At 38.3% G+C, this 26,388-nt stretch overlaps 1 protein-coding gene across 6 annotated transcripts in view; it reads left to right on the top strand.

Moving 5' to 3' along the window:
* Nucleotides 1-26,151, top strand: part of COL6A5 (collagen type VI alpha 5 chain) — a 145,669-nt gene extending 119,518 nt beyond the window's left edge. The window contains exons 38-41 of one of the 6 annotated variants that reach the window (XM_046002242.1): nt 12,750-13,439; nt 14,813-14,909; nt 15,663-15,907; nt 25,355-26,151. In XM_046002242.1, coding sequence (XP_045858198.1) covers nt 12,750-13,439; nt 14,813-14,909; nt 15,663-15,907; nt 25,355-25,374 — 1,052 coding nt within the window. In that variant the 3' untranslated portion in view covers nt 25,375-26,151. Of the gene's footprint in view, nt 1-514; nt 645-12,749; nt 13,440-14,812; nt 14,910-15,662; nt 15,908-25,354 lie in introns of those variants that run through there. The other 5 variants (XM_046002243.1, XM_046002244.1, XM_046002245.1 and 2 more) reach the window with 5 other exon arrangements.
* Nucleotides 26,152-26,388: the final 237 nt, after the last annotated feature.

The following is a 26,388-nucleotide window of genomic DNA, read 5'->3' as shown; positions in this document are numbered from 1 at the left end:
TATTCCTGAAAATGAATCACATTCATTCTCAGTAACTTCCTTGAATAAATACATTTTCTTTTCGCATCCCCACTCTGTCCTATTTATGAAATATAAATATTTTCATTTACCTTTAAGACAACTGAATTTCCTTTTCCAAGCTAGAATTAATAATAAAAAAGTCAACCATTAGTTGAAAAATAGGGCTTACAAAATGATGTAATGCAGTAAGACAAAATGTCTGTAGTACCTTGGCATCAAGGCATTCAACTGTGTGTATTTTTTAGTTAAGCAATTTTTATTATCATATAGACATAGCTTAAAGAAGAGAATAAGATATTTCTTCTTTTTAATAGATACAATTAATTTTGGGTGTTCATTTCAATGATATGGTGCAGGAATTTATAATGGTTTGGTTTAAAAAGAAAAAAAAATGTGGTTTGACAAGGTTAGAATACCAAATTATCAATTGTGATCATTTTGGTAAAGGTAAACTCTCTAAAGTCGAATAACTCAGAAATGTGAATCTTTTCAGGAAAAGGCAGATATGACTGGATATTTAAGAAGAAAAGAAGAGGAATTCATCTTTGTTGCCCTTTCTAGCAACCCTTGTTCAGTAATAATAGACTTTTTTCATTTGATTTACCAGATGTTGGGGAATCAAAATACTTATAGCAAAAGGAATGTTCACTTTGGTCAAAGAAATCATTGTCCATGGCTCTATAGGAAAAAATGTAGATTATTAGTTGCCCCGCCCCACTTGATTTCTCCTGTAGTGGGTTTAAGTGTGCTGGGAGTTCCGCGGAGGGTTGTGTCATGTGGTGGTAGCCTGCAAACAGTGTGAGTCTCACACCTAAGATAATAGATATTTTTTACTCTCTAAAATAAATCTGAGTTTCAGATCATAAATGTTTTCTAGGCCGGGACGCCTGGGTGGCTCAGTCGTTAAGTGTCTGTCTTCAGCTCAGGTTATAATCTCAGGGTCCTGGGATCAAGCACCGTGTCGGGTTCCCTGCTCATCGGGGAGTTTGCTTCTCCCTCTCCCACTCCCCCTGCTTGTGTTCCCTCTCTCTCTCTCTCTGCGTCTCTCTCTGTCAAATAAATAAGTCTTTTTTTAAAAAAGTGTTGTCTAGGGATTTAGTACTATTCCTTCTGTCCTTTCTTTTATCATCTTTAGCCAGTTGCCAAAACCTACTGAGAACTTTCTATATAATGTGCCATCCTCATGGAGAGGACATTGTGGTTCAGATATTTTATTCAGTTGCTAAGAGATGAACTTGATTAGTTCCAGGTTATTGCACAAATAAAAGGTTGATAACTGGCATAAGCACCCACATGTGCACTTGTTGGGTGGGGGCTGATCTTTCTGCCCTTGAACTGAGAGCTTGGGAGAAAGTCAGGAATCTGAACCACTTAAGAAATGTATAGTTTCCAGAGTCCTGTGGGGTGGAAATGAGTTGTGTATTTTCCATGAGATGCACAATCACTCTCTCTCTTCCCTATGCCTCTCCCTCTGATTCTTACTACCTGCTCTGATGTCCAAGTTCGTCTTCAGTTCCATGGCCCTCTCCAATCCTTATAGCAGCTGAAGGACAGTCCGTATCAGAATCACCCGGAAGTCCTTCATAAGCTCAGATTGCTAAGCCTGCCTCAGAATTACTGCTTCATATTTAGGGGTGTGAGTGGCAAGGAAAAGGCTAGAAACTTTAAGTGTGGTCCCTGCAGCAACAGCACCAGCAGCAGCTGGGAAGTCATTAGAAATGCATCTTCTCAGCACTTTTCCCAGACCTACCAAGTCAGAAACTCTGGGGCTGGGGCTCAGCAATCTGAGTTTTAACAAGTAGCTCTAATACAGGTCGTGGTTTTTTTTCTAAATATTTTATTTATTTATTTGACAGACAAAGATCACAAGTAGGCAGAGAGGCAGGTGGGGGGGGGGGGGCGCTGAAGCAGGCTTCCTACTGAGCAGAGAGCCCGATGCAGGGCTCCATCCCATGACCCTGAGATCATGACCCTGAGATCATGACCTGAGCTGAAGGCAGAGGCTTAACCCACTGAGCCAGCCAGGTGCCCAATATAGGTTGTATTTTAAGAACCACTGCTCATCCTGCCACTTTGGCGTGCCAGATTAGCTCTGCGTTCTCAAGGGAGCTGAAAGTAATTGAGTCGCTAGCCTCACAGAACAAAAGTGGGAATTCCTCTTTTCAAAGGATTCCAGGTGAACTGCATTATAAATTTTTTTACTCATCTAAAACCACAGAACAGTCATGCTTCCCTCCATCCAACATCTAAAAAAATAAAACAACAACTACAATACTTTTTAAAATCTAAATATATGAGATAATGTCAAGCATTTTGACCACAACATGTGCGATATAAAAATTCTTTGGAAAATTCAGTTCTTCTTAATTACCAACCAGTGGAATACACATAGTTCTTTGGAATTATGTAATAAAAAATGGGTGATTTAATTCTAATTAAATTGTAACTGCTGAGCCAGTGGCAAGCATAGCACTTTCATCAAAGATACTAAGTTAACCAATATTAAAGATATAATTAGTGGACTTTCAAGATTAAAGGACAGGATAACTTGTAATGAAATGTTAATTACCAACCCAGACTCAGCCTGGGGGGCTCACTCATAGCTTTAAGGGGTTTCAGGCCATAGGATAACATCAGCTAATGTTCTTTTCAATGAATTTCACTGAGAAATGAGAAGAAACACTTTTCCCTTTTTTTTAAAAGCCAATATGTCTTTTGACTTTGACTCAATCACAGGGCATTAGAGCTGGAAAGATATTTAATGATCCTCTTACAAATTCACCTGGGGGTGATTTCACTCCATGCACCCTGGGAGACGTATTGCAATGTCTGGAGACGATTTTTGTTGTCACAGCTGGGAGGTAGTACTGGCATCTAACTGACAGAGGCCACAGATGTTGCTAAATATCATACAATACACAGGACCCTCCCCTCACACCAAAGCACCATCCAGTCAAACTGTCAATAGTGGAAGAAACACTTTTTAGAAGAAACTTCATGCCCCCAAGTTCTTTCAGGAAGATTCAGAATAGGGACTCACAATTCCTACACCCTGTCCACTGTTTTCCCATTATACTCTCAAGATTCTGCTAATTTTTTTAAAAAGATTTTATTTATTTATTTATTTGAGAGAGAGATCGAATGAGAGCACATGAGAAGGGAGGTCAGAGCGAGAAGCAGACTTCCTATGGAGCTGGGAGCCTGATGTGGAAGTTGATCCCAGGACTCCAGGATCATGACCTGAGCTGAAGGCAGTTGCTTAACCGACTGAGCCACCCAGGGACCCAAGATGCTGCTAATTTTCAAAAAATTATAGAAGTACTGTCATACGTAAAATTTGCATACAAAGAATCTCAAATAATTCAGCAAAAGCTATTTGTAGTGTGGAATATATTCTTTGGTTTTTCCATAAGCCCATAGATTTACATCATATCAGTCAATTAGACATCCTGCTTCTCACATCATGTTATGTCATACATTTTACATATTGCTGCAAGCTTCATACTGATTTTCTGTATCTCATAACATTACTTTCAATGAATGAATTTATTTACCTCATTGAACACTTAACTTGTTTCTATTTTTTACCGCCATGTATTGAACGTGACTATATTATCTTGACTTCTGCTAAATTTAAGTCCGTGCTAGACTTAAATGCAGCAGAATTGGCTTCTGAATCACCTGTGGAACATCAGGTAAATATCCTACTTTGATTTCAGTATACATTCTAAAGACAAGGGTAGTAATAAAATGGTGGTCATATCTGAATTTTCATGATATGTTTCATGAACTCTTTAGGAAATTGCAACCATCTTGATGTTCTCTGGGGAATAAACTGAGTTTCCTGTTCATTGCATTTACTTTTGCTTGAGAATTTATTGTCTCGTTATTACAGTTTTGGTCATCTTCCATGAAGGTTCTGCATGTGGACCAAACTAAGGTGAACTGGTTGTTCGGGGCATGTGGACTATTTGAATTCAAATGCTCCTTGAGGTTATTTCTGTATGTCTCAGGCAATCCTTTATTACAAGTAATAAAGCAATGTTCTAGAACACCAGTGACGTTTTTTTCAAGGCAGACCCCTTTCTTATGGAATAAAACTTGGATATTTGTAGTAATGGGGTGATAGTAGTGGTGGGAGAGGGGCTTCTGATGACCGTGTTGGTGCTGGTTGCGGTGGTAGTGAAGACGGTGGTGGTGAAGGTGTTTGCTGTTGCTGATGGTGGTGGTAGAGGAGGGTGGTAGAGAGGCTGGTGGCACCAATACCGTCAGTGGTGGAGATGGAGGTCGGGGTATGCTAAGCGGGGTGGTGATGATCGTGGTGGTGATGGTGGTGATGCCGGTGGTGGTGGAGTTGTGAGGGTGGGATGGTAGTCGTGGGGGGTGGGGGGAAAGGGTAGAGGCGAAGGTAACTGACAGCCGGCGATGAGGGCTTACCATATAGAAGTAGATTTTCCATGATTATTCAGATTCCTTTCATGTGGCAAATAAGGATTGGTTCCTTTTCTGAGTTCGGCCCTGAGCTAGTCTCTTTGGGGGTTTAGGAGTGGTTTTTTAATTTTTGTTTGTTTGTTTGTTTTTTGTTTTGCTTTTAAGACTCGGACAGAGACCCTGTGTTCTAGGAGCTTGTGGTCTGACAGAGGATATTCTGTGTGTACAAAAAAAAATGCATAACACAAACCAGAAAGCATTCAGTTTTTGTTTTGTTTTGTTTTGTTTGTCAGAGAGAGTGAGCACAGGCAGCCAGAGTGGCAGGCAGAGGCTGAGGGAGAAGCAGGCCCCCTGCTGAGCAAGGAGCCTGATGTGGGACTCAATCCCAGGACACTGGGCTCATGACCTGAGCCGAAGGCAGCCGCTTAACCCACTGAGCCATCCAGGCATCCCAGAAAGTATTCAGTTTAATTAAAAGTGCAAATGGAATGCTTTGGGGGCCAATATTTATTCCCTGCAGTATAATTCTCAAAGCATCGCATGCACTGTCTCACTTGAGGGATGACTGAACAATGTGTGAGGAATAATCATAACCACAGACGCTACTGCTTACTTGGCACAACTCTGTGCCAGGCACAGTGCTAAGCACTTTATACACATGATTTTATTTAATCTTTACCAAAAAGTCCATTTTTGTTGTTGTTATTATTACATTTTGTATTTTTTAAAGATTTTACTTATTTATTTAGAGTGTACACCTGTGACAGGGAGTGGGACAAAGGGCAACAGAGAGAAAACATCTCAAGTAGACTCCTTCCTGAGTGTAGAGCCTAACACGGGGCTTGATCTCACAACACTGAGATCACGACCCAAGCCAATATCTAGAGTCAGACACTCAACCGAGTGAGCCACTCAGGCTCCCCTATATTTTATATTTTACGAATGAGGAGACTGATGCAAAGGTTCAAAGCTTCAGGCACTTAACTTTAAGTGGCAGAGTCAGGACTCTGACTTTTAACTAGGTATGCCATGTTTCCTGGTGATGGCATTCTCTGCGTTTACAGGTGAGGAAATAAATCCAATTGCCAAATTTGAGAATAAGTTCAATCATACCCACTGACTTTTAACTAGGTATGCCATGTTTCCTGGTGATGGCATTCTCTGCGTTTACAGGTGAGGAAATAAATCCAATTGCCAAATTTGAGAATAAGTTCAATCACATCATCATTTGGGAGAATTCGTTTAAAATAATTTCAGTAGTGCATTTTTATTCCAAAAATTTAATTTCATTTAAAAAAATCTGGTTTATAAATCCATCCAGAGGCTATAATGCCAGAATAACTTGGCTTTATAAACTGCTTATAATTTTACCCAGAAGCCAGAGTACAGAATAACACCATAAAGACCAAAATGTTAGATCTGGGTACCCTGGGTCTAAATAATCCCTAAGGCATGTGTCACTTTTTCTCAGTATGCTGGTACCTTCTGCAGACTTGTTTCAGAGTATGAAGTGGACTACAGAGTGAGTCTTTCAGACTAAGTGTGACCTAAAAAGTCTAGGTCAAGAAAAATATTTATTCTATGTCTTTGGTGGAAGAGGATGAAATCTATTTTAAGACAGTCTCTTCTACTTGTTTAGGCAAATGGGGGAAAGAGGACCTCATACAATAAAAGGAGGGAATTTTAAATGTGTCTATATTTCCCTTTGGCATAAAATTCTTGTGCCTCCCTCCCTTGCTGCCTCAGCTTAGAGCCTGGCCAGTGACCTCAGCAGACAAGAGGGAGGACAAGCCTGGGATGGCATCATTAAATGGAGAGGTACATAAATTATTGCTAACTCCCCTGTAGTTAAACATTCACAAACACAGCAGAATGAGCTTTCTAATTTCTGAAAACATGCATATATATGTGCGTGTGCAAATTGTCTTCCATTAATTCTAGCTGGCAGTACATTTTTTTCTGATAGAAATTCTCATTTGTGAAATAGAGTAACATGGGCAGGATTTTCAGGTGTGTGGGACTTTTCTATTTGTTTATCTCCCTCCAAAAATAATATTTGTAGAGTAATTAGGATATGTTAGGTGCTGTGCAAACTTTAATTCTCTAAAAAACCTTATAAGGTTTCTAGTTTATTATTACTGCTTTTTACATAATGAAACTGAAGTAGGGAGGGATTCAGGGTCATAGAGGTAACAAACAGCAGAGACAGGACTCAAAACACCAAAGGTTCTGCTCATAACCACTGTTCTACAATGCCTAGAAAAGAAAAAATTGCAAATTTTATTTAATCATATAGTTGCCTATTTTGGAAGAAAACATCTTCTGGTGGCTTCACTCAGAAGGAATGGCAATTGACCAAGAACCTCATTTTTCACACCAGGTCTCAGGGCATTTGGTGAAGTGGTTAATATGATCCTTCGTGTGTGCTCCACCCTCATATCTGAGGACCAGTTCTTCTGAGGGAGTTACATGAGTGGGGGTCAAATCCTTCCTCTACCACTTAGAAGCTACCATTTCTTGGCCAAGTAATTTACTTTCTCCAAGCTTCTGCTTGCTCATCTGTAAAAGGGGAATGATGGAAATTCTACCTTCATAGTGCCCTGTGGAAGGTTAACTGAGAGAAGACATACACAGAGCTGAGCATAAGACCTGAAGTAAACTGAAGGCTCATCAGATACTCAGTGGAAAAGCAAGAAAGAAAACATTGCCAACCTCATGGGAAATCTTATAAAACAACGTTACTTTTATCTACAGTACAATTGGATAGAAACATATATGTAAGTTAGCTTCGGTTATACATGTGACTTGCCTATGAAGAACACATGACTAATTTTGACCCCTGGACAAATTCCAAAGCAGATCACTGGATAACTCATGCATATCTTGAGGTTTCCCACAACTGCCATCAAAGGCAGCATAGCTTCTTCACAGAATACTTAATCCCGGTCCAAATGGCTCAGGTCCTGTAGATTCTCCCTCCTGTCGAAGTTTCCTTTCCACCCCCACTTCTCCCTAAAGTTATTGGAGCACACATGGTGTTGTGGCTTTAATATTGGCCAAAGTTAGACTAATTTCTGAGGCTGCTTCCCTGGAAATCTAGCTGGATCCCTCACTCCTTCCAAGCCTCCTCCACAATAAAGTAAGCCAACCCTTCCTTCTATGCCATTCTGAGGAAATTCTTCCATAAACTTGAAGACGGGAATTTGGCTCCATGACATTTCCAGAAAATACACAGCATTGCTATGAGCTATGGATATATTGTATCCACATTCCTGCCAGGTTTTCTTGAAAGAAAATATTGTTGAACACCCACTCTCCCTAAGTAAGATGAATTTCGACTCAAAGTTAGAATAATCATACTTCATGTTTGACTAATTTTAGTTTTCGAACCATAAGTATCTACATTTAGCTTCTTGATTCTCATGCTAATCCTGTAAGTAGGAAGAAAGCTTATTTTTACAGATTTTGTAGGCGAAAATATGCCTCCTTAGAAAATAATTCTGCTGGGTACTTTGGAAAAAGATGGAGAATTCGCCCAGTTATGAAAAGAAAATTGGGAAAATGCAGTAAACCTCTTGATATGGGCATGTATGAAAAAATATTTCAGTAACATAAGTCGATCCTCCTTTTCTATCAGAACATTTATGAAGCAATTTTCCTCATGTTTTAACAAAGTGTGTTGATTAATCTTTTTAAAGAAGCCAAAATGCCATAGTGGGAAAACAAAGATCCTGATGACAGAGCGGGTGGTGGTTAGTCATCTCCAGGATTGTAAACTTCAACATGACAGACATGTCCATTTAACTGACCTTCGTAGCCAAATACACTATAGCCAAGAACTCTAGAAGTGTTTATGATGGTGATTTTTTAGGTCTAAAGTATGGTACATAGCAGTCACAGCAAAGAGGAATATGAAATAAATGCTTTTGTCTGCACTTCCATATCTAATATCTAATAGTTTAATCAGGGGCTTTTAGCGGGATTAAAAAAAATTCAAAGAATTTAAAGCTAGGTTCCTATGGGGAATGGAAAGCTCAAAAATTTTAAACTTGCTTTTGAAATTCAAAATCCTATTCAGTTACTACAGATGTATTGATAAAGGAAGAATATGATATATAAATCATGAATTCTTAGTCCTTTTGTGGAAGGAAGAGAACATAGGAACATCTCAAACAAAATGGCTAGTTCTCACCTATTAGATATATATTTGTATCACTACACACAAACACACATGAACCAATAGTTTTCAAGACAATAGACATCAGGAAATGAAAGACAATAGACATCAGGAAATGAAAGAAGGATCCCTGAGAGACAAAAACAAATGAAGTAAACCCTATGATTGCCCCAGCTTACTGCCATGGGGCAGGAAGAAAGAATTGGGGTAGAGCTCAGGGTATTTCTTGAGATGAGGAGACAGAACTGAGAATCCAGGGAGACCAAGATTGTCAGAGTTCCCATGACAAAATGCCAGAAAAGAAAGAGCTGCACAGAGAGAGAACCCCAAGAGATCTGCAAAGGGTCTCCTCAATTATTCAGTAGAGTGGTGAGGGCACATGCCTGTGATGAAATGCCCTGAGCCTGGGAGAAGAACCATCAGAAAAGATTACAGAACAGTGCCAGTTGCTCATAGAGGGCCACAAACAGTTCCTTTTCCTGCCAGAAAGCCTGGAAAACTCATAATTCATAGAAAGAAAACTCAGGAAGGTCTTGTCTCAGTAGTGGGGAATAATTAGCCTTAAATTAAGCACTGCTCTAGTCTAGCCAAACAAATCATAATAGCATGACCCAAAAGGATCAGATAGTTTGCATGTGGCATGAATATTTGTAAGAATACACAAGTATTCCACATCCAAAAAGGAAAATTTCACAATATTTGTGGAAAAAAAAGAAGCATGAAAACATGACCATAATCAAGAACATAATCACTCTAAAACAAACCAGAACTGACACAAATGTTAGAATTAACAAAGGTATTAAAACAGTTATTATAACTATATCTCATGTGAAAAAGTTAAGTAGAGATAAGTAGAGGTAAACAGGTATTTTTAAAAGATTCAAATAGAATTTATAGAGATTAAAGTTGCAATGTCTAGGAAGAACAATATACTGGATGGGATTAATAGCAAATTAGAATTGGTAAAAGAAAAAATCAGTGAACTTGAAGATGTAGTAATGGAATTATCTAAAATAAGACTCAGGGAGAAAAAAGGTGTTTATTTTTTTGTTTTTGTTTTTTTTTGTTTTTTTGTTTGTTTTTTAATGAAAAGAGCATCAGAGTTCTAATACCCTCTCCCAATACTTGGTAAAAAATCAGCAGGAAGACTTGAGCCACACTAGCAACTAACCTCACCTAATGGATATTTATAGAACACTCTGCAAACAACAGGATACATGTTCTTTTCAATACATATGAAACACTTACCAAAATAAGTCATATTGTGGGCCGTAAAGCAATTCTCAAAATTTTAAGAGATTGAAGTCATACCAATTGTATTCTCTGACCAAAACAGAATTAAATTAAAAATCAATAGCTGAAAGATCTTCAAAAAATCCCTAAGTATTTGGAAACTAAATAAAATGTTTCCAAATAATCCATGGTCAAAGAAGACATCAAAAGAGAAATTAGAATCTATTTTGAGCTGAATGCAAATAAAAATCACAATATGCCAGAATTTGTGAGATTCCACTAATGCAGGATTTAGAAGGTCATCTGTAGCATTAGATACCTATGTTGGTAAAGAAGAAAGTTTTCAAATCAATGACTTCAACTTTCACCTTAAGAAACAGAAAAAGGGGAACCTGGGTAAGCAGCAGAAGAAAGGAAGTACTATAATTAAAGTAGAACTCAATGAAACGGAAAAGAGACAATCAGTAACACCAACAGCAGCTTTTTTTTGAGAATATCAATAAAAATCAATAAACCTACAGTCAAACTCACCAGGAAAAAAAAGAAGACACTACTAATATCAGAAATGAGAAAGGAAACAGATATTAAAAGAGTAATCAGAGAATATGATAAATAATTTTTTGCCTGTAAATTAGTTTGGGTGAAATAGACAAATTTCTTTCAGTTCAAAAATTACCAAAGCTCATTCAGGAAGTAACCTAAATAGCCCTAAACCTATTAAAGAAATTGAATTTGTAGTTCAAAATTTCCCATACAGAAAACTCTAAGCCAAAATGACTTCAGTGGCAAATTCAACAAAATACCTAAGGAAGAAATAATAACAATCCTACACAGACTCTTACAGAAAACTGAAGAGGAAGGAATTCTTTCCAGCTCATTCTTTAAGGCCAGATTGCCATGATAACAAAACCAAAGACTTTACAAGCAAATGAAAGTACATTCCAATACTCCTCATAAACATAGCTGCAAAAATTCTTTTTTTTTAATTTTTTTTTATTTCTTTTCAGCGTAATAGAATTCATTGTTTTTGCACCACACCCAGTGCTCCATACAATACATGCCCTCCTTAATACCCACCACCTGATTCCCCCAACCTCCCACCCCCTGCCCCTTCAAAACCCTCACATTGTTTTTCAGAGTCCATAGTCTCTCACGGTTCACCTCCCCTTCCAATTTCCCTCAACTCCCTTCTCTCCATCTCCCCATGTCCTCCATGTTCTTTGTTATGCTCCACAAATAAGTGAAACCATATGATAATTGACTCTCTCTGCTTGACTTATTTCACTCAGCATAATCTCTTCCAGTCCCGTCCATGTTGCTACAAAAGTTGGGTATTCATCCTTTCTGATGGAGGCATAATACTCCATCGTGTATATGGACCACATCTTCCTTATCCATTCGTCCGTTGAAGGGCATCTTGGTTCTTTCCACAGTTTGGCGACCGTGGCCATTGCTGCTATAAACATTGGGGTACAGATGGCCCTTCTTTTCACTACATCTGTATCTTTGGGGTAAATACCCAGTAGTAACTGCAAAAATTCTAAACAAAATTTTAAGTAAATCAAATCCAGTAATATTAGTTTGATTGTCATAATCATTATGCAAGGTTAGTGATATCAAAACACTACATTATATACCTTACGATTTTTATATAATTTTTATTTGTCAAAATTCAACAATAGATAAAGATAATGTGGAGTTTACCCTAGAAATTCAGATTTATTTGAGCTACAAACGTATAAGGGATCGTTTACCCTGTTAATAGCATTATTCATGGGGTTGTTTTTGGCATCCTATTTTATTAAGATTTTATGGCATTAATACAGGTTAATTGATTTATTTGTGAGTATTATGAGAAGTAACAAAGTAATAAATATAAAGCACGAATAATGGGGTTTTAACACAGATGGGGATCAATAAATTCTGCCAATTAGAAATCTTCTTGCTTGATTAGGTTTATAGACATACTTTTCTCATAGAAAAAAGAACACTGGCCACCTACTTCCTGTCTTTCTGAGCTGGCATTTCCTGTTGTGGCTTCACTGACCAGTCACCATCCACATGAACATGATTGTGGACATGGTTTCGTGATCCCTTAGGCTTAAAGCAGTGCTACTTGAAGGGCAGATCTGCAGCAAGATAAGACATCAGCATTAGAATGTAAATGAAGGCACTGTTTCATTCATTGAGAAAGTCTTGCTACCAAAAAAAAAAATTGTCAGCTGAACTAAACAGTATGCTTAGTAATGTGGATGACTTACAACATGTGCAAGCTCCTTATTTTGTCCTGGGCCAATAAACATTTTGTGGACTGGCACTTAGGTACCAACATCTTAGAGTATTTAAGGTCTTACACGAGTTTGGATTCTAAAGTCAGCATTTATATTTGCTCTCATGACATCACACTATGGTACATATTTTGAACATATGTATAAAGGTATATGTGTTTGTGACATCAATAAATATAACTTTAACATATATGCCTTTCTCTTAGAGTGGCTGCATAATAATTAGATCTCATGCAAATGTGTACTTCAAATTTTGTAATCATGTGGAGTGCACTAAAAATAGTTATATGTTTCTCAACTTACATATGAAACTAGCTAGAGGATCAACCAGTCCTTTGACAAATATCTGAGACAGGCTAGCGAATACATTTCTTTTCACATGACAGCACCTATGGCATGCTGGTGATTTCCCATGCAGGGTTTGGAAACATATTTGGAGAATGCATCTGGGAACAGGTACTATAATTGATTTATGATGTCTGCCATGGGTATGGAAATAACACATGGCAAAATCCCATGATGTTTTTTGGTCATCCTTGGCTAGGAGTTCCAAATTTAGCCTTCTACTGAAAAGAGTGACTTGAGCTATTCTATTGCAGGACATGAAAACTATGGCAGAAAAGAAGAACCAGGTCTTACTAATGAACCTGGAGATACCTCTCTTCAAGAATATTACATGGATGTGGCTTTCCTCGTAGATGCTTCCCAAAGAATAGGAAATGATGAGTTTCAGGAAGTGAAAGCTTTTCTAATCTCAGTGCTTGATTATTTTCATGTTGCCTCCTACCCACTGACTTCCATGTTAGGAGACAGAGTGGCAGTCGTGAGCTATTCTCCTCCAGGCTATATGCCCAACAGTGAAGAATGCCCTGTCTACCTGGAGTTCGATTTGGTTACTTATAACAGTATACACCAAATGCAACATCATCTCCAAGACTCTTTCCAACAACTCAATGGAGATGTTTTTATTGGCCATGCCCTGCAGTGGACAATTGACAATGTGTTTGTAGGAACGCCCAACCTGAGGAAAAACAAAGTTATCTTTGTTATATCTGCTGGCGAAACCAACCCCTTAGACAAGGAAGTCTTAAGAAATGTAGCTCTGAGAGCCAAGTGTCAGGGCTACACCATATTTGTGTTTTCCTTTGGTCCTATACACAACGACAAAGAATTAGAAGAATTAGCCAGCCACCCACTGGATCATCACTTAGTCCAGCTTGGCCGAACCCACAAGCCAGATTTGAACTATGTCATCAAGTTTGTCAAGCCATTTGTTCATTTAATCAGACGTAAGTCATTAAACCTTTTTCCTTCTATTGCTTTTGCAATAGATTTAATGTCTCTGTGTACAGTCCACTAGGTGGCTTAGTAAGAACTCCTTACTTCAGTGGAGAGTGGTACGGTCTAAGGTGTGAGTAGGAGGCAGTGAGAAAACCAGAGAAAAATATCAGGCCTCACTGACCTTGAACTTTACTGCTGCACTGTCAAGGTCTTTGTCAGAAAACCACCATATAGGCAAAAAGTGTTTTTTAACCCTCATCTGTTTACTATGTACTTGGTACTATGTAGCAACGTCTTTAAATGGATTATATCATTTAATCCTCAGTACAGCCCTCAAAGGAAAGTACTAGTATCTCCATTTTACAGGTGAGAAAAAAAAGGTTCAGAGACATTAAATAAATTGCCCAAAAGGTTATAGTTTAACAGTTGGAAAATTGTTAGACTCAGCCCCATGCATTCTGACCCCAGAGCTGTGCTCCTGTTCTTTAAACTATATTTCAATTCCTGTACCCAAAAAGAAGTATACTGCTGTAATCAGTATTATCCCACTACCATCACTCTCCATCTACTCCAAGGACTTCTGTTTTATCTTTCATTGCAAATGACCTTTGGTTTGACTTTAATTCTTTTGAGCCATGAATTCTTCTAGAGCCTTCGTCCCAAACAACTGGCTCAGGCATAGCCAAGCAGGGTCTTAAGGGTGTCTTTTTATAGTGGGGCTTTGAGAGTGACTGTTCCAGCCTCTGTCTGTGAGTTGCAATTTTAGACGTGGCTATACTAGAATACCTGAGAGCTTGTGGTATCAAGCAAATTTCTGGCCTGTGCTGGGATTAGGAGTGAGGCAGAGGCCACATTAGTTACATGCAGCTCCTGCTAGTTTCCCAGAGAATTAACAGAAATGCAGATTTGCTGCCCTGCACAAAGCCCCAGGGCTCATGTAACCCTAAGGAATTTTGGAATTCAGGATTCATATGTATTGTAGCAGACTTACCACTTGCAAAAAAAAAAAAAAAAAGATGATGCCTCCTTCCAACCCTAAGATAAATAGGACAGACAATTTCAGTAGCTCAGTGTGTCTTCTGGAATGATCTTCCATTTGGAGAAAGACAAATAGACCTTAGAAGGGATGGAGAGATGTCCTTGAATCATATCACAAGCCTGTGACATACAGAGCTTAAGAATTTTTGACTCGATCACTGCTTTATCTCATTGACTTTGCCAATGAGATATTGCAAATGTCAGAGGGTGACTACTTTGCCAAGGACTTTATAAAATTAATTTGCTCTTGAAGATACCTCTAACCTCAGGAGAAGATGAACTGACTTGGGCGATAGAATATAGAAGGGTAAAGTTTAGATTAACCAGCGCACTCTTTCTCCAGGTGCCGTCAACAAATATCCCCCTGCAGATCTGAGACCCCAGTGTGTTAACATCACCTCTCCCAACCCAGAGAACGTTGGCTCAGGAAACAATGTATTGTGAGTTGGCAAATTCACAGTTTGGGTGATACTACAGCTGGAAACAGTCCTTACAAAAATAATTTTAAATGAATGGTGCTTTAGTTTTCAGGATGCAAGTTTGCTTGGGATATAGGGGTGTGTGTGTGTGTGTGTGTGTGTGTCTGTGTGAGTGTGAGAGAGAAATACTCCTGGTCTGTGATGACTGCACAGATCTGGAGTTAATAGCAGATAGAATATGACTCATATTAGAAAGAACCATGTTTCCATTTCTGTTGCTTTTATGGAAAAAAAAAAAGGTTCTTTGTTATACCTTATATAATACCACTCTAATATTGGGTACTACCAAAACAGAAAACTTATAACATCAAATGTTAGATATAACAATCTTAGAGCAAAATAAAAACAAAAAGAGAAAAAATTGCAAAAGCAACCAGATCATTCACCATTTAAAAAACAGAACCCATATGAAGACTAGTAGGAAGGATTCTTTTCTGTTTGATTTTGCAAAGTACAACCCTAAGTACTCAATAAAAATTCAGTGGTAAAAATAAGATTTCTTTGGAGTCCTAAACCATTGTTACAATGTTCTAATTTCCTTTGGAATATATTTTTTTAAATGCCCCTGAGTCAGATTTCATCCACAAACTGCATTTGGACTACTCCAAGCACATGCATAAAATTTATTGCTGTTCTATATCTGCCTGTATTTACATTTAATTCTGCAAGGGACTTGGCTAATGTATTTTTCATCTCTTTTCTCTGTCACCTCAGCCATATTCCTGAGGTGTATAAAATAGAGACAGGAAACAGTGAGCTGTTTGATGAATTTGGTTCCCAGGAGCAGCATTCCTTTGTATTAGGGATCAGTCCTAGTAATGGTTCTGAGACTACTATTGATTTGATCCAGAAGTTATACATGCTCTTTTCAACTGGAGAACTGCTGGTGAACAATGAGGAAGAGGCACAATCAGAAGAAATGCCAGCTCTAGCAGATGGTAAACAACAAGATAAAAAAGGTAACCTTGGGTACAATGGAATCGAAGACCCTGAAGTACCTTTGGATTTCCCCTGGTGGAAGCTGAGCGAAGATGAGCAAGGAGAACTCACTGGGACAAGTAGAAATGACAGGATAGAGGTGCCTATCATCTAGGGTTGCAAGGGGTTCCCAAAATGTGGAGGCAGACAAGACATAACTCCAGAAAGGCAAAAAAACAAAAACAAAAAAAACCCAAACAAACAAACAAAAAAAAAAAAAAAAAAGGGGGAATCAATGGTGTTGAAAAAACCAGAACTGGAAGTAGGTATAGATGTTTGGTGTGGGGTCAGGGAATGGGATGAGAAAAAGGACCACACAAGTCCTGAGTAAGCAAGCAGAGCCCTTCATACTTGTGCAAAATGCAGTGGGGGAGAACTATGCCTATGCAACAAACCTCCAGTGTTTGAGGGTCTGCCTTCTCCCTTAGCAACCCAGGCTTTCCTGCTCTGAGATGTGGGCTTCTAACCAGTGCCTGGAATGGACAAGGCTATTGTGCTTTTGAGACTTCTCTGGAGGCTGAGGGCAGCTTCTTAGGCAATGTAAGGAGGTGTTTCTGGACCTACAGTTAAAGGGAAAAATGGAAGATGGAGAACAGGAAGCTATAGTAGGCTCTAGAAGTTATTCACAATTTTTGTTGTGTATCAAAACTATATGGGAAATTATTTTAAAATAAATATTCTTGGGTGTCTACTAAAGCTGAAAGTATACATATAATATGACTATCAACTTTAATGTATATGCCCTACAGAAAATATATATATTCGCCAAAAGTCATGTATTAGAGTGTCCATAAAAGCATTATTTGTAGGAATCCTAAAGTGGAAACAAAAATACCCAATAGCAGGTATAATAAATCAATTTTCGTATGATTATATAATGAAATGCCATGTATGTATGCAGTATATATGTACAATATTAAGTATGTAATATGTATCACTATATTAATATACAATATTGTAATCTATAAATATATAACATATATTATATATATCAATACTTCATATATACATCTATACTATATGTATTAGATATGGGTATAATTGTAGGTATAGCTAGTATATAGATATTGAACAAAATCAGCAAAATGATGGAAAGTAGGAGAGATGAGAATAGAGGAAACAGAAAACTATAGAAAGGGAAGGGAAGTGTAAAGAAAAGAAAAATCAAACATAAATACAATGAAATATCTGTTTCCAGTCAAGGTGGACTAAGCCCAGATAGCCTCTCTGTCCCACAGATCACAGCTGAGAACTCTGGAGAAAACACAAAAAGCAACCTCCTGAGATCTCTGAAAAGAAACAAAAAGCAGATATATTATAGTTTCCCATTGGCTTTTCTGTTTCCTTTTGTGGATTTGGGCTGAGGGCAGACCCTAGTCCTGGAACTGTGTAATGGCAGAAAGGCAGGAGGCTAAAACTCAGTACAAACCCCATGCTTGTGGACAGAAGAACTAAGAAAAAGGGCCCTTGTTTGTGAGAGGTTGTGAAAGAAATCCCCATTTCCCCTCTCTTTCCTCTCATTTTTAAAAATTTTTAAGAAGACTTTACTTATTTATTTGACAGAGAGTGAGAAAGCATACAAGTAGGGGAGGCGGCAGAAGAATAAGGAGAAGCAGGCTCCCCACTGAGCAGGGAGCCTGCTGCAAGGCTTGATCCTAGGACCTGAGCCAAAGGTAGATGCTTAACCAAGAAGCTACCCAGGCACCCCTCCTCTCACTATTTTTCCCACTGTTTTTCTCTGAAAGTAGGCAAAGTTTGGAGCTGAGTAGAAGGATAGTTAGCTAAAATTAAAGAGAAACCCTGTTTTTCTGGCCAGAGGAACTAGGAAGAGAGGCCCTGTTGGCCAGCATGTAGGCATAACCCCAGAGAGAAGAGAACTGGAGAAGGGGATCCTCTAATTCTAATTATGGGAGCTTCATAAGCCCTGGGCTTTCCACTATGCTGTGCATGGATGGGGAAGACCCAGAACAGGATAGCAAAGGCTTTGGACATTAAACTGAGGATAAAACCACTGTTCACAGGAGGTAACATAACACTTGCAATCTACCAGGTCGATTGCCTACTGACAAAAAATTTAAAATTCTACACAGAACCATACTAGGATTTAGAGTCTATACAACATAATATTCAAAATGTTCATGATAAAACCTAAAACTAGGCAACATACAGGGAACCAGGAGATGTGAACTATTCTCAAAGGAAAAGACAAACAACAGACAAAGCCACTGAAGCAGCTGTGATAACTATGCTCCATGAGATAAAGGCAAACAACTTAAAATGAACAGAAAGACATTCTCAGCAGAAATGTGTGGTGATGAGTAGTGGGTGTTATGCAACTAATGAACAGGTTCAAAAGCAGAAGGAGGGTGACAGAGGAAAGACTCAAAGAACTTGAAGATATATTAATTATATAATCTGAAAGGGATTTTTAAAAATAAACAGAACCAGGGCACCTGGGTGGCTCAGTGGTTTAGAGCCTCTGCCTTTGGCTTGGGTCGTGATCTCAGGGTCCTGGGATTGAGCCCCGCATCGGCTCTCTGCTCAGTGGGGAGCCTGCTTCCCCCCCTCTCTCTGCCTGCCTCTCTGCCTACTTGTGAACTCAGTCTGTCAAATAAATAAAATAAAATAATTTAATTAAAAAATTTTTTAAAAATGAACAGAATCTTGGAGACTTGTAAAATATTATCAAAAGGTCTAACATTTGTTTTACTGGCATTCTAGAAGGAAAGTAGAAAGAAAAGAAAGATTCAGTAAGAAGAAAATACATATTAGAGGAAATCATGGACAAAAAAATCCCAAATTAGCAGAAGATATAACTTTACAGAGTTTAAAACCCCACTCAAGACACATCATTAACTGCTAAAAACAAAAGATAAAGAAAAATCTCGAACCAGCTAGAGAAAATCTACATATTTCAAAAGAAAGGAACAATTCTCCAAATGATGGTAGATTTCTCATCAGAAATCATGGAGGCTGAAAGATAGTGAAACATATTTTTCTTTCACATACTGAAATCAAAGAACTCGGAATACAGAATTTTATATCCAGTGAACATAGCCCTCCAGGAAGAAGACAAAATAAAGATATTTCCAGGTAAAGGAAAACTAAGAGTATTTGTTGCTAACAGACATGAGCTAACAGAAAGCAGTGATGGGAGAACCAGGGAGTTGGGGTGAGGCCAAATGACTGAGGATCAAGATGGCTGAGAGAACATACTGAGGAGGGGACCCAAGAGGAAATGGAGGGGATTGGAAAGGGAGGATGGTTGAGTGAGAAAAAGTGGCAGGTACCAGCTGCAGCTCACCTGTGTACAGAGCCATACTGTCTTTAAAGTAATTTCATGTAAATGATCCCACTGAGTTCTCTCCAAAACTCTGTGTAAGAGACAGGAAATAATACCCCTCATATTTGGATGGAGAAACTGAAGCTCAAATAGGTTTAGTGCCTTCCTAGGACTTGACGCTAGTCTGGCAGGTCCTGATTTAGTGTGCTTTCCCAATACTGGAGAAAGGAATCAGATCTGAGATAGAGAGGGTGGATGTAAGAGGGAATATCTTAGCTCAGGCTTCCATAAAAAATGCCATAGACCGGGGGACTTAAACAAAAGTAATTTATTTTTTCATGGTTCTGGACGCTAGAAAAACCAAGATCAGGGCAAGAGCCAATTTGATCTCTAATGAGAGCTCTTTTTCTGGCTTGCAGACAGCCACTTTCGTGCTCTGTTTTCACATGGTGAAGACAGTCCTGGTGTCACTTCCTCTTCTAAGGTCACCACTTTTATCAGATTGTGTCTCCATCTTAAGACCTCATTTAATCTTAGTCACCTTCTTAAAGGCCATATGTCCAATATAGTCATGTAGGGTTTCAACATCTGAATTTGGGAGGACACAATACAGTCCACGGCAGGGGATATAATTAACAACATAATTACAGGAAGAAACCCTATAAATCAGCATTGCCCAAGCTTGTCTATGGATTATAATGACCTGGGTATTTGTTGACAATCCCACAGTCCAGCCCACACTCTACATCACTTAGATCTCTGGGAGGGAGACACAGGCATCCATTTTTTTTGAAGCCCCAGAGCAATTCCAATGTGCATATAAGTTTGAAAAACACTTCTACAAATTTCTGTTCAATAAGTCCCGTTAGGTATCTTGAGGTGAGATTGCTGCTGAAAATGGTAAGTTTGGTAACTCAAAAGGATTATCAAGTGAGTAATACTGAGACCTTTCTTGTTTGTTATTATTCTCCAAAATTTCTTTCCTCCAGAAGTTTTCTCCATTTTTCTACTTAATTATATATCCTACATCCAGAAGTTGATGATGTTTTTACTCATTTCCCTCTGAGAGTGCTAGCCAGTAACTTGATTGGGTGACATTTGGCCATCTCTTCTCCATGAAGTCAGTCTGAGTCTCTTTAGGAAATGTCAGTCTGGCTTCTTTCTTTGAATCAAGCAAGATTAGAATTTGAAAATGGAATGACTTTAGAAATCACTAAGTTGTCTTGTATCTTTTTATAGATAAGGAAATGAAAGCTGCAAACATCTAAAATTATCTTACCAAAGAATATTCACAGCACCTAGTCCAATACCATTTCTTCAGAAAGATGTATACCCTACAGTTGTGTTTCTAGAACACAAATAATCCATGGAAAAAAGATAATAAAATATTTATCTGAAAAAAATTCATTATCTGGGTTGTTGAAAGATTGGAGATGATACATACGAAGGTCAAAATACACAATGTGCTTGGCATATAATCAGCTAGTATTATCTTACATGAATGATCTAAATCTGGTAATATATGTGACAATTAAAAATAATCCATTGTGAAGGATGATCAGCCTTATATGTTGATCTTGCTATGCTTATCTTTGTTTTCCCAGAGAGAATGAGCTTTTCTTTTCACCTTCTCATTTTTCTGATGTTTTGATTTTGTCCATCTACTTAATGTACAGATTATTTTGCTCATTAATGTATATTTGCAAGATTTTAATGTGGATTTTTCAGAAGAATGACTGTATTCCTTTTCCCATTACACCACGTTAGGGCTTGTTTTTTAGTCTTTATTTTTCTAACATCAAGAACAGTATTGCTCAAAGTGTGGTCCCTGGACCATCAACATCAGCATCATCTAGGAAGTTATTGGAAATGCAGATCCTTGAATCCTACCAAAGACCGGCTGAATCAGAAACTCTGGGGTTGGGGCCCTCCAGATGATTATGATGCAGGCCAGGGTTTGATAACCACTGACCTAGTGTTACAAATATTGAGCCTAAATTAGTCTTCTTTAATGGGAGTCCTTTTGTTAGATATTAATAGGTAATTGGGAGAAATTTTTCCTGTAAAACTCTGATAAGTAGGTATCATTTTTGCAGGACTTCTTAGTGCCTTTATTGAGCTAATCTTCATTGTGTTTCTGAGAGAGGGACTATTGTCAAACCATTATGACCACAGAATCTTTTATCAGGGACTAGTGTTCTATAGAAACCAGTTTGGGAAACAGTCGTTAAAAGAGTGAACCCAGGGGTCACTGGATAAAGATATAGATTTGACTCCTATTTCTGCAGTTACTGGTCATGTGATCCTAGGCCCATTATTTTGCCTTTCTGAGGTTTCATTTCTCTACCCGTAAAATGGCCAGAATAATAGAGCCTACATCTTAGGGTAATGTGATCCTTAAATGAATGTAAATTGCTTCAAATACCACTTTATACAGAGTGAAAGCTTAATACATGTTAGCTATTATTCAAAAGGATGATGATGATAAGAGTGGTGGTGACAAGTGGCATTACAGCTGGTGATCGCCATGGTGGAAAGAATGCCAGATTAGGAATGAGGAGATTTGGATGCTAATTTCGGTTCTGTCACCAACTAGCTCTGTGATCTCAGATTTAATCTTGGTCTTCAGCTCTTTTATTTGTATAATGAGGAGCTCATTATACACTGGGAAGGCCAGTGTTTTTCATACCAAGCGGCACACGGAGACTTCCCAGGGCATGGATTTCAAAATATTAGTCTTAAAGGACTCTGTCTACCTGAGAATGTCTCTATCTGAGAATCATGGAGGGTCTCCTTTCCTGCATCCCCTTTTATAAATGCCCCCACCTCATAAAAAAAAAAAAGACATATTTCTCAGCCATCCTTTTTTTTAAGATTTTTTTAAAATTTTTAAAAGATTTTATTTATTTATTTAACAGAGAGAGAGATCACAAGCAAGCAGAGAGGCAGGCAGAGAGAGAAGGGAAAGCAGGCTCCCTGCCAAGCAGGGAGCCCAATGCAGGGCTCAATCTCAGGACCCTGAGACCATGACCTGAGCCCAAGGCAGAGGCTTAGCCCACTGAGCCACCCAGGTGCCCCTAAGATTTTATTTCTAAGTAATCTCTACACCCAACATGAGCTCAGACTCACAACCCCAAGATCAACAGCTGCATGTGTTTCCAACTAAGCCAGCTAGGCATCTCTGTCAGCCATTCTGAATCTGATTCTGTGCTCTGCCCGAATGTAAACCCTCCTAGGGAGGCACAAGATAAGAGGTGGGGAGAATGTTGTCAAAGAGTCATTTTAAATACTGGATCCACAGGCCTCCTTTAAGCCAGGTAAGGCTTCAGGCCTTTCCCATCCTGTACATGTTTCTGTTAAGGAAGAAATGTGTTGCTAGAAATGAGGTATTTGAACTCATGTTTCAATGTTTGAATTCAGTTATACTATAGAGTAAGGATGGTAGGAGTGATGATAAGTTTCATTTAATAATCTGGCCTGCTCCATTCCCCAATCTTGGCAAAAAACACCTCTCTTCAAAGTGAGAAATTCATGAGAACAAAGCAGAGATTCTATAAGTGAAGTATCAATGGAGAGCAGGCATTGTTTAATCAGGCCAAAAGAATCATAACAAAACCCTTAATCATTTACCTATCTCGGAATGGAATCATAAGTAAGACATCATCACAGAGACCCTCAGTAACATACTTATTTCAGTTGGAAGACCAAATCTCCTAAATAAAAAAGCGATGTTAATTGGTTTTACTGTAAGGACTAGTTCTGCCAATTAGGCTATATGGGGATGTGTCCCATCAAGAGAATGAGCCAAGTTGGAGCTTCAGGATTCTGAAGAAAAAAATACATAAAACAGATTATAAGAAATATTATTTTATCAAAAAATATGGTAACAGCATACATGTGAATTGCACTTTATTTATCAATATTAAGATTTTCCAGCCACATTTTAGTGTCTCATGTTAAACACTATACTTGTAAGTGAAAGAATAACTAACTAGTATTATTAATAGCCATTTGATAAGTTCAGTGAAGTGTTTTTGGGTGCATTTCCCAGAAGTGAGAAAATGTCATCCAGTGACAGGGTAATAGATTCTTTTGTAAATAAAAGTTTTTGAAAGATTGCTGGATAGTTTTTGGCACATAACTCAGAATTCAAAGAATTGTTTGGTATTGCTATAATAAAACTCCTTCAAAACCCATTTGTCTATGTAAATAATATTTATCAGTGCTTAAATCTATAACAATAAATATTAATAGAATTAATATTAAATTTTGCATCACTCAGGGCGCCTAGGTGGCTCAGTGGGTTAAAACCTCTGCCTTTGGCTCGGGTCATGATCCCAGGGTCCTGGGATGGAGCCCCACGTTGGGCTCTCTGCTCTGCAGAGAGCCTGCTTCCTCCTCTCTCTCCCTGCCTGCCTCTCTGACTACTTGTGATCTCTATCATAAATAAATAAAATCTTAAAAAATATTTGCATCACTCTAGCAGTAAATTGTGCTTGTAAGTAAAAGTAATAGCCAAAAACTATCCATCTCAATAAGAAATGCATTTCCAATAAAATTTTTTATTTTTGTTTTGATAGAATTACCAAAATTTAAATATGTATGCTATTTTGATAAATTATAATGGTATTCCATCAGAAAATGTTAACACATAGAAGCTTATAAGCACAGGAAATAAAAAACATGTGCTTAAATATATTTTTTGATGCAAAGATTTATGATTAGGCAAACAAAAGATTTTAAAACATTTAAATATATTACAATTAAATGAAATTCTGTGTGGGAAGTGGAATGGAAATACATGTTTAAGGAGAAAAATGAACACTGCAAAATATCTGACTTTGAACCATGAGCATGTTTACATATTTTCTTTTTTTTTTTTTTTAGATTTTTATTTATTTGACAGACAGAGATCACAAGTAGGCAGAGAAGCAGGCAGAGAGAGAGGAGGAAGCAGGCTCCCTGCTGAGCAGAGAGCCCAATGCGGGGCTCGATCCCAGCACCCTGGGATCATGACCTGAGCCGAAGGCAGAGGCTTTAACCCACTGAGCCACCCAGGCGCTCCTTTACATATATTTTCAATGGAAAATGGGTGTTATCAAATCCTTGTGCTATATAGATTCTGTTGGGTAAATTAAAAGAAAAAGGTGGCAGTTTTATTTCTAAATGTGAGTTTTTACACTATGTCACAAATTACATCCTTTTCAAATGCTTAAACTCATAACGAAAAAAATAATTAGATGTTAACTTTGAAATATGCAAGGCAAGTGTACATGACTGTTTCCTTTGAGATGGGTATGTAAGTAAGTCTGAGGATACGTACACGGGATCATCTCTCACATCCTGCCTTGGGCCGGGTTCCCTGGAGCTGACCCTGCGGTGAGGATTTGTGTACTTGTGATTTATGGAGATGGCACTCACTCCCAGGAGAAACTGAAAGGTAACGGAAGAAGCAAGACAGGGAAGAAGGGGAAGACAAGCAAGGGTGTCATCTCAGGCAAAGTCCCATCAAGTACAGCTTCAGCTTGCTGCACGCAGAGACTCCAGCATGTTGAGGTATGCTGTAGAGTCATCCTGACCTGAGCAAAGGAGTCGGGCTTTCTCACTCTCTTGGTAGATCATCGGCAGGCCAGGGGCTGTGACTTCCCAGGCACTCATGCTGCAGGTGATTAAAACCACTCCAGTGGTGGGACAGCAGCCCTCCTAAGAATACTAGGTGTTGATGCTAAAGTGAAAGCTCACAGGAGGGTGGTTAGGGAGGAGGAGGGAAGAAGGACAGGAAGGGAAGACATTTTGTCCTAGAAATTGATGCTAAAAAAGAAGATTAGAAGGATTCTGGGCAGAGTCCTTGCTCTGCACATTCCTTCCTGCTCTGAATCAGTGATACCAGCCACTGAATGCGCTAAGTGTGGAATTTCAGATGATGAATGTACCAACATTTTCCCAGGAAGAATCACTCTTATAGTTCTAACTTATATGTGGCTCATTTGTATAGATCATCACATCACCCTTGTATTTTGACTCTTGAAAGCAGCAAACTCTGTGTGTTCAATTCATATGTGGCAAAAGAGGAGTTGAGTCTAGAGCGAACATGATAAACAAATCCGCTGACATTAAGAACAATTCATATTTTTATATTTTGCAGATGGTGAGGACTCAAGATGATCATAGCAGAAAAGGAAGATCGCTCCATTGGCAATGTGTAATTCCATGTGGTTCTAACCAGAAACTATAAATCATCTGTCAGAAGTGGAGAGGTGAGGGACAGGAACTTTTCATGAAACCAATTGGCTAATAACACGCTAAATTTGTTCTGCTTCAAATCTGAAAGGGAGACTTTTCTGAGCGAAGACATCAACAAGCAGAACTGAGAAACTAGGAATGATTTCATCTCTTCCGGGGACTTGGACAACTGACCAGGAAAAGCTAAAGGAATCTTTCCTTCGAGAGCAATATGATGCTATATCTGCTTAAAGAAGATTTTTGTCATAATTTTCATCACATCTACATCTCAGATTGGGCAGTTGAAGAAAAAGCAGTTAGAATTAGAATTTCCTAGGAATGTCTCCTATCTCCTCATAGAATGAGAAACTCTCGTCCATCTCTTCAATTCTGGTGCAACTGGTGAATCCAGCCCTGAGTGCCCTATAAAACCCACCTGGCCAGCTGCTGCCATCACAGTCAATGTTTGCTCTTTACCAGAACATTTAGAAAAGAATGGATTTCGTGAGAAAGAAAAAAGTGAAATGAGGCTAATTTTATGAATGGCTATTTTGTGCTGTGATCATTTGTTTTACATTTAACATGCTTTGCTTTATATGTACTTGGTTTTTGCTGGAAAAAATTATGGAAAAAATGAATATTCTATATGACCAGAGCTGTTCTTGGGAATTACAATGGAACAATGACAAGTTCTAGAATAAAAGCAAGTCTGAGCTGGAAGCATATTCTGTTCATTTTTAACCACCTGTCATCTAACTCAGGCCCACTGAAACACCAGTACAGGATTAAACATATTTGGAATATATATATCTCATAATAAACCAATAGTGAATTCATTTTTTAAATCTTTCAATTAGGTCAAGGCAACTAGTAATTGCCAAGCAAGTATATTTTGTATATTTTTAAAATATTTTATTTATTGATTTGACAGAGACAGAGAGAGAGAGATCACAAGTA

This window comes from Meles meles, chromosome 4 (genome assembly GCF_922984935.1).
Source record: "Meles meles chromosome 4, mMelMel3.1 paternal haplotype, whole genome shotgun sequence".
Taxonomy (NCBI): Eukaryota; Metazoa; Chordata; class Mammalia; order Carnivora; family Mustelidae; genus Meles; species Meles meles.
The sequence above is the reverse complement of the archived record's forward strand: the minus strand, read 5'-3'. Positions and strand labels throughout refer to the sequence as shown.